Raw genomic sequence first — 9,596 nt, 5'->3', positions numbered from 1 at the left:
GTAGTAGTAGCAGTAGAAGTTGTAGTAGTAGCAGTAGTAGTAATATTATTATTATTATTATTATTAGCAGTAGAATTAGTAGTTGTAGTAGTAGCAGTAGCAGTAGTAGAACTAGTAGTAGTAGTATTAGTAGTTGTAGAACTAGTAGTAGTAGCAGTAGTAGTATCGGTAGTAGTAGTAGTAGTAGCAGCAGGAGTGGTAGTAGTAGTAGTAGTAGTTGTTGTAGACATAGCAGTAGTAGTAGTAGTAGTAGTAGTAGTAGTAGTAGTACTATTATTATTAATAGAAGCAGAAATAGTAGTTGTAGTAGTATTTGCAGTAGTAGTAGTTGTAGAACTAGTAGTAGTAGCAGTAATATTATTATTAGTGGTATTGGCAGTAGACGTAGTAGTAGTTGTAAAAATAGTAGTAGTAGTAGTAATATTATTATTATTATTAGTAGTAGTAGTAGTAGTATGTTTAGTAGTAGTAGTAGTAGTAGAAGTAGTAGTAGTAGTAATATTAGTATTATTAGTCATAGTAGTAGTAGTAGTAGTAGTAGTAGATGTAGTAGTAGTAGGTGTAGTAGTAGTAGTAGTTATAGTTGAACTAGTAGTAGTGGTAGTAATATTAATATTATTACTACTAGTATTAGTAGTAGAAGTAATAGTAGTAGTAGTTGTAAAAATAGTAGTAGTAGTAGTAGTAATATTAGTATTAGTAGTAGTAGTAGTTGTAGTAGTAGTAGTAGTTGTAGTTAAACTAGTAGTAGTAGTAGTAATATTAATATTATTATTAGTAGTAGCAGTAATATTATTATTAATAGTAGTAGTATTGGTAGTAGTAGTAGTAGCAGTAGTAATATTATTGTTAGTAGTATTTGTAGTAGAAGTAGTATTTGTAGTAGTAGTAGTTTTAGTAGCAGTAGTAATATTATTATTATTTTTATTGGTAGTGGTAGTAGTAATAATATTTTTATTAGTAGTATTAGTAGTAGTAGTAGTAGTAGTAGTAGTAGTAATATTATTACTATTATTATTATTATTATTAGTAGTAGTAGTATTAGTAGTAGTTGCAGTAGTAGTAGTAGTAGCAGCAGCAGCAGTAGCGGTAGTAGAATTAGTAGAAGTAGTTGAAGTAGCAGCAGGAGTAGTATTAGGTGTTGTAGACGTAGCAGTAGTAATATTGCTATTATTAGTAGCAGAAGTAGTAGTTGTAGTAGTATTTGCAGTAGTAGTAATAGTAGAGTACTAATATCATTATTATTAGTAGTTGTAGTATTATTAGTTGTAGTAGAAACAGTGGTGTTGATAGTAGTAGTTGTATTTGTAGCACTAGTAGTAGTAATAGTATTATTAGTAGTAGTAGTTGTAGTAGTAGCAGTAGTAGTAGCAGTAGTAGTTGTTGTAGAAGTAGTAGTAGTAGTAGTAATATTATTAGTAATAGTATTGGTAGTAGAAGTAAAATATAAATTAATTAAAAGATGTGCGCTGGCCGAGTCTCTTTTAGTAGTAGTAGATGTAGCAATAGCAGTACTAGTTGTAATATTGTAAATATTATAACTAGTTGTAGTTTTAGAAGTAGTAGTAGTAGAAGTAGTAGTAGTAATATTATTAATATTTTTAGTCGTACTAGGAGTAGTAGTAGTAGTAGTAGTAGTAGTAGTAGTAGTAGTAGTAGTAGTAGTAGTATTAGTAGTAGTAGTAGTAGTAGTGGTGGTAGTAGTAGTAGTAAAATATGTAGTATTATTATTATTAGTAGTAGTAGTAGTAGTAACAGTAGTAGTGGTAATATTATTATTAGTGTAGTAGTAATAATAGTATTGTTATTATTATTATTTGTAGTAGTAGTAGTAGTGGTAATATTATCATTATTATTAGTAGTAGTAATATTATTATTATTATTTTTGATAGTAGTAGTAATATTATTTATTTTTTTAGTCGTACTAGGAGTAGTAGTAGTAGTAGTAGTAGTAGTAGTAGTAGTAGTAGTAGTAGTAGTATTAGTAGTAGTGGTAGTAGTAGTAGTAAAATATGTAGTATTATTATTATTATTAGTAGTAGTAGTAGTAGTAGTAGTAGTAGTAGTAGTAGTAGTAGTAGTAGTAGTAGTAGTAGTGGTGGTAGTAGTAGTAGTAAAATATGTAGTATTATTATTATTATTAGTAGTAGTAGTAGTAACAGTAGTAGTGGTAATATTATTATTATTAGTAGTAGTAATAATATTATTGTTATTATTATTATTTGTAGTAGTAGTAGTGGTAATATTATCATCATTAGTAGTAGTAGTAATATTATTATAATTATTTATGATAGTAGTAGTAATATTATTATTATTATTGGTAGTAGTAGTAGTAGTAGTAGTAGTAGTAGTAGTAGTAGTAGTAGTAGTAGTAGTAGTAGTAGTAGTAGTAGTGGTGGTGGTGGTGGTAGTAGTAGTAGTAGTAGTGGTAATATTATCATTATTATTAGTAGTAGTAATATTATTATAATTATTTTTGATAGTAGTAGTAGTAATATTATTATTATTATTGGTAGTAGTAGTAGTAGTAGTAGTAGTAGTGGTAATATTATCATTATTAGTAGTAGTAGTAATATTATTATAATTATTTTTGATAGTAGTAGTAGTAATATTATTATTATTATTGGTAGTAGTAGTAGTAGTAGTAGTAGTAGTAGTAGTAGTAGTAGTAGTAGTAGTAGTAGTGGTAGTAGTGGTAGTAGTAGTAGTGGTAACATTATTATTATTATTATTATTATTGTTATTATTAGTAGTAGTAGTATTAGTAGTAGCAGTAGTAGTGGTAATATTATTGTTATTATTATTATTACTAGTAGTAGTAGCAGTAGTAGTGGTAATATTATTATTATTAGTAGTAGTAGTAGTAGCTGAGTACTAGTTGTAGTTGCTCGAAGTCATATACTGAATTGTAAACCAATTAACAATCATAGATTGTCATCAAATATTAAAATCCTAAAATAGATCAATAATTGTATGAAAAATACAATATATGCAATACAATAACATTAAAACTACAATATTTGGTGTGGAAGATTTACAAACATTTGCTCTGATTTTGACTTAGCTCCTTGCTGCTGCTTTCTTTGCCAGGTGTCCCTTGTAAAAAAAGATTCTATATCTCTATGGGACTTTCCTTAAATGAAAGGTTAAATAACATGAAAATAAATAAAGGTAGACCGACCTGACACTGGGCATAGAGGAGCACAGTTTCCTGGTCCACTGGGGGTTAGAGAGGTCGACCTGAGCCTCGGCGTGGCTGACAGGGACAGACAGGCAGGACATGGACATGCCTCCCACTGAGAGGTGGTCTCCCCCCTGGGGCAGATGTTGATCCTCTGGGTAACCACTCTTCACTTCTGACTCGACATCTGAGTCGGCTCCTATCTGGAAGATCACCTTTGTCCTGGGTTCAGCCTCCACAGTGTCCTGGCCTTCCTCCTCCATGTTTACCTTAGAAGAAGAAGATTGTATTCATCCATACGAGACCTACTACATGTCTCTTCTGCTGTACCCAACCCCTCCAATACACAAACACACCTTGCTCCTGGGTTCAGTCTCTTCTGTGTCCTGGCCTCCCTCCTCCATGTAGGGGACATAGGGGATGGACTCCGGGGCGATGTTCTGCAGCCAGTTCTCTACGTACTGGTGTACCCCAGAAGGGGCTAGAGGGGGGTGTAAGACAGGCATGGAGAAGCTCTCACTCAGTAGAGTCTGTTTAGGGGATTTGGTTCTGTCCTCATTAGACATGGACCTCTGCTTAGCCAAGGTCTTTCGGGTTGGCTGGCTGGCCATCTTTCGACCCGTCTGTCTGACTATCTGTTTATTGTCTGTTTGTCTGTCTGTCTGGCCGGTGTCTGTATGTATGTCTGTCTGTCCGATGTCAGTCTGTCTGGCTGGGGAAACATAAAACATGTTCTTCCTCGGCTGTGTCTTCTGCCTGGAAGACTTAGTGGTGTTGACCTTCTGGGATCTTTGCCCTCTTCCAACCTTCTCACCCATATTCAGCTGTTTTTCAGAAGCTAACCCTCGTTTTTTAGAATCTTTCAAGTCTATGTTTAACGCCAAGGGCCCGTTCTTCACAGGAATATAATTTATATTCTTCTCTACCTTCTTTCTACTCCTCTGGCTGACTTGGCTGTCACTCTCTGTGGCGCTTCGAACTTTTTCACTTCCTGTTACACTGCCGCTCTTCTTCTCTGTGCTGGCAGGAGAAAAGGTATTTTTGGTGCTCCTAACAGACCCTGCCACGCTGTCCTTCTGTTTGCTCTTTGAGCTCGTAGTGGACGTTGGACTCATCTGCTTCCCTTTCCGCCTCACTGTCCTCTTCTTGTTGTTCTCTTCAAGAGCATCCTCCTCAACCTCCTCCTCTTCTTTCGCTACTGTCTTGGAACATTCCAGTTCCTTTCTCTCTGAACATCCTAATTCTTTTGTCTCTGAACATTCTAATTCCTTTGTCTCTGAACATTCTAATTCCTTTGTCTCTGAACATTCTAATTCCTTTGTCTCTGAACATTCTAATTCCTTTGTCTCTGAACATTCTAATTCCTTTGTCTCTGAACATCCTAATTCTTTTGTCTCTGAACATTCTAATTCCTTTGTCTCTGAACATCCTAATTCTTTTGTCTCTGAACATCCTAATTCCTTTGTCTCTGAACATCCTAATTCCTTTGTCTCTGAACATCCTAATTCCTTTGTCTCTGAACATTCTAATTCCTTTGTCTCTGAACATTCTAATTCCTTTGTCTCTGAACATTCTAATTCCTTTGTCTCGGAACATTCCAATTCCTTTGTCTCAGAACATTCAAATTCATTTGTCTCGGAACATTCCAATTCCTTTGGTTCTGGCCATTCTGTCACTTTAGGAGATGACCCTGTGTGAGACTCTGATGCGGCGTGAGCTTCGTTGTCTGGGAAAGACGACAGTTTGTTGCTAATGGTCTCTGGTAGTTTTTGAAATGGAAGGGTGACGTTCTGAGAAGGTGAGGTGGGTTCAGAAGACAAAGAGAGTATCTCATCCCTCTGTTGGTTCAGTGAGTCGCTGGTACTGGATGATCGGGTTAAGTCCACGGAGGAGCACGGCCCCGAATCTGAAGAGGCCGGTTTACTCCGCGGCATGGGGTTGGAGCCACCACCGCAACCTCCACCATACCCTGCCTCACTTGCATTACCCCCACCTCCCTCCCCTCCTGTCCCATACCCGGGCCCCAGGGCGTTGGCATAGTAGTTATCGTAGCTGCTCTGTCTCCTCTCGTAGATGTGCATGACGGTCTCAGTGATCTCCCTGCCATTACCATTGTTCTGAATCTGCATCACCTCTGCTACTCCAGAGGACCGGAGTGAGGAGTGGGAGCTGGTCCTGATAGCCCCAGCCGAGCCACTCTTCCTGGGCTTGGGGACAGGTGGTATGGCGGGTAACCTGGAGCTGCTGCTGCTCTTCCGGACCACACAGTACCCCCCTGTGGTTTCCCCGTCTGCCATGCGCTCCGTGTAGGAAAAAGTCCCCAGGCTGGTCTCCTGGACACCTGTGGTTACGCTCTCCACGGACGCCTGCTTCTTTTTCACCTGTCTCAGCCCAGGGGTTGGCATCCGCTTCTGACGGGGGTGGGCCTTCAGAGAACCAGCCCTGCCCCCACCGCCACTGTCAGTCCCTCCCCCGTCCGTCCCGCTGAAGGCCACGTCCCTCTCTGCATTGCGGCTGGGGTGGTTACTCTCCTTGGTCTCATCCTCGCTGAGACCAATGTTAGGGTCCTTCGCCTCCACGTTGTTGTCGGGGGACTGTGGGGTGGAGCCCAACTTGGCTCCTGGTTTATGATTGGTCACCATGCTGGAGCGGCTCAACGTGGTCGTCCAATGGATCATCTCCTCCTCCTTAATGGTCAGACGGACCTGCCAATCAGAATCAAATCAGAGGTGCGTTATACCATGACATTCCATAAATATATAAATAATGGAAGTAATGATATCAATAATATTAGTAACAACAACACCACACTCAACAACAACAACAACACCATTCTCAACAACAACAACAATATAAATAACAACAACAACAATAACAACAACATAAACATACTCAACAAAAATAACAACAACACCACCACCATAGTCAACAACAGTAACACCAACGACATACTCAACAACAACACCGCCATACTCAAAAACAACAACAATGACAACAACAACACCATACGCAACAACAATGACAACAACACCATAATCAACAACAATAACAGCAACACCATAGTCAACAACAATAACAACATACTCAACAACAACACCATACACACCAACAACAATAACAATAACAACATACTCAACAACAATAACAACAACACCACCATAGTCACCAACAACAACAACGACAACATACTCAACAACTCAACCTCAACAACAACAGCAACAACAACAGCAACAACAACAGTACTAACCTTCATCTCGACGGTCATGCTGCCATCCTGGTTGACCCTGAAGGACTTCTCAATGTCATCATCCTGCGGTACGATGGAGGTCTTCCCGTTGTCCTCTACAAGCTGATACGTCTCTGTCTCCAGATCTCCAGATCCCTGGGTCTTTCTCTGGTTTAGCTCTGTCTCCATGTTCTCTGGGAGGCGGACCGGCTGGCCGTAGGAGCTACCGTTCACAGACTTGTTGATCTGGTTCACAAAGTATCTCTCTGATGACAGGCTGAAGTTCCTGGACCGCCGCCCACTGGATAACGATGTCTTATTTTCTAAGAGATAAGAGTGTTGATGGAAGAGGGGGAGAGGAGGGAAGAGAGAAAAAATAAATATATACTTTTTTTTTTTTTTAAGAAGGAATATCAGAATATAAATAATATGTTTATTCACAATACAATCAAACAATTTGATCTATGACACACTCAATCACGCTGATTAAGGCCTTAGCCTTAACACGTCGGTGTTTATTTAAATAATGACTTAGCCCACAAAATCAAGGCTTTATAATTTGCAAATCCTCATGAGTGCCTGGACCTGGATTCTTTCCATTGGTTTTTGATTTACTGTTCCCCTCCAAGAGCACCTGTGGTTGTTTTGGAGTACCTGAAGCACTCCTGCTACATTTGTCTTCAATCAATCAGTCACTAGTCGACACAAAGCACTACAAAGCTGAACACTCACCTGTTAGAGGCTGTAGCCTGGTTGGTTCTATAGAATCTGAGTTAGAGGACTGAGCAGCAGCAGGCTGGGTCGGTCTCAGGAAGTCATAGTTCCCTGGTCTAAAAGGTTCGTTCCCCGAAGCTACCACCACCCCAGAACATAGGATCAATGCTGGCAGACCTTCAACCTGAAAGACGAAGGAGGAGGCATACAATCTCAAGTCGATGGAATTACAATATCAATCAGAATGAACAGTTGTTAAGTTTCATAATAATCCAATAAAGATGGCTGCCGCTTTGCCAGCTCCGACCCATCTTTGCTGTTTTGGGATTCTTTTGGCGATTATTTATACTTTATTTTAATGAAATGTATCCACTATCATTTCTTAAAACCACAAGAACGTTAAACATCAGATCAGCAGCTACTAACCTCAATTCCAGCTTCAACTTTGACCTCAACTCATCTGCCCTGGGCTCTTTCTGTAATTTTGACCCAATTTTGGGGGTTTCCAAGAGGAAACACCAGCGTTACAGGGACAAGAGAGGGGGAGTCCTGGCGAGATCAAGGTGAAGGGAAAACAAGCCACCTCTTCCCTCCATTCTACTGGCCAATCGTATTCCTCTTGATAATAAGATGGATAACATCCGATTCCAATGAGACTCTTGTAACTGCAATATTCTCTGCTTTTCTGAAACATTGCTTTTGGACAAGACCCCATGGCTATTCAACTCAATGGATCTCCATTCACAGAGAGGACAGGACAGTGGAGTCAGGGAAATCAAGAGGGGGAGGAATTTGCCTCTTCATCAACAAAAAATGGTTGCTGACTCGAGCGCAGTGGAAGTCTCGACCCATTGTTCACCCGTCTTGGAATACCTGATGATCAAGTGCCGACCCTTCTACCCCCAGGTAGTGCAGTTCATCCAGGATGGCACATCAATGCGAGCTGTGGTAAAAAGGTTTGCTGTGTCTGTCAGCGTAGTGTCCAGAGCATGGAGGCGCTACCAGTTTGAGCAGACACATGCACATTTGTGGCCTGCTGGAGGTCATTTTTCAGGGCTCTGGCAGTACTCCTCCTTGCACAAAGGCGGAGGTAGCGGTCCTGCTGCTGGGTTGTTGCCCTCCTACGGCCTCCTCCACGTCTCCTGATGTACTGGCCTGTCTCCTGGTAGCGCCTCCATGCTCTGGACACTACGCTGACAGACACAGCAAACCTTCTTGCCACAGCTCGCATTGATGTGCCATCCTGGATGAACTGCACTACCTGAGCCACTTGTGTGGGTTGTAGACTCCGTCTCATGCTACCACTAGAGTGAGAGCACCGCCAGCATTCAAAAGTGACCAAAACATCAGCCAGGAAGCATAGGAACTGAGAAGTGGTCTGTGGTCACCACCTGCAGAATCACTCCTTTATTGGGGGTGTCTTGCTAATTGCCGATAATTTCCACCTTTTGTCTATTCCATTTGCACAACAGCATGTGAAATTTATTGTCAATCAGTGTTGCTTCCTAAGTGGACAGTTTGATTTCACAGAAGTGTGATTGACTTGGAGTTATATTGTGTTGTTTAAGTGTTCCCTTTATTTTTTTGAGCAGTGTATATCTGTATATAGTATGCTATACTAGTCCCTATATATATATATATATATATATATATATATATGCATATAGTATGCTATACTAGTCCCTATACATATCTGTATATAACTTCTTACTTTCTCGTGTTTGTCTTATTTCTTATTTATCGTGTTTATCGTTTTTGTTTTTTGTTTATTGTTTTTGTTCTACCTTATTATTTTGTTATTTTGAGAGCTACATTGATATTGATTACAGTATTGTTGGGGTTAGATATTACAGCTTGGAACTTGAAGCATCAATACATTTCCGGGCCCGTATGTATCACGTGTCTCAGAGTAGGACAGTTGATCTAGGATCAGGTCCCTCCTGTCCATATCATTATATCTAAAACACAAAACTGATCCTAAATCCCACTCCTACTCTGAGATACTTGATACACATGACCCCTGGTCTCCCTCTCCTCTCAAAGAACATCCAGTAGGACCACTGAGATCTGCTGCTCCCATCAACTCTGGGTTAATCAAAGATAAGAGGAATTAATCCCTGACTCTGGGCCAGAACAGGTACGTCATCCTGATAGCAGATGGACGGCAGACAGATTATTCTGTTAATTCCCAGTAGGGGGCAGAAGACTTGATAGGACGTCATCAGGGTGCCCTGTGGTGACTCCGCTAAGTCCTAGAGATAGGGTGCATACATAGAGATAGATAGAGGACTTGTATCTATGCCATTATAGCATCTGTGATAGCTTGGGCAGAGCCATTGAGGCTATCTCCATTTTAAAGTAGTACGTTTTCTTCTTCACGATTGGCTGATCCCTCATAAGGTTCATTAATCAGACTGGCCAAAAGCAATGCACTGTTGTAGTCCTAAAGAAACCCCAAATACTGTGGTAGTACTA

At 39.9% G+C, this 9,596-nt stretch overlaps 1 protein-coding gene across 1 annotated transcript in view; it reads right to left on the bottom strand.

Moving 5' to 3' along the window:
* LOC139559548 (oxygen-regulated protein 1) overlaps positions 1-9,596 on the bottom strand; it is a 123,096-nt gene that overhangs the window by 88,232 nt on the left and 25,268 nt on the right. The window contains exons 6-10 of the mRNA XM_071375638.1: positions 7,140-7,305; positions 6,429-6,730; positions 4,858-5,886; positions 3,538-4,383; positions 3,182-3,450 (exon numbers count right to left, since the gene is read on the bottom strand). Of these exons, the coding sequence (XP_071231739.1) occupies positions 3,182-3,450; positions 3,538-4,383; positions 4,858-5,886; positions 6,429-6,730; positions 7,140-7,305 (2,612 nt within the window). The remainder of the gene's footprint in view (positions 1-3,181; positions 3,451-3,537; positions 4,384-4,857; positions 5,887-6,428; positions 6,731-7,139; positions 7,306-9,596) is intronic.

Source organism: Salvelinus alpinus, chromosome 30, assembly GCF_045679555.1.
Source record: "Salvelinus alpinus chromosome 30, SLU_Salpinus.1, whole genome shotgun sequence".
NCBI lineage: Eukaryota > Metazoa > Chordata > Actinopteri > Salmoniformes > Salmonidae > Salvelinus > Salvelinus alpinus.
Note: the sequence above shows the minus strand (reverse complement) of the source record. Positions and strands in the feature narration are given on the sequence as shown.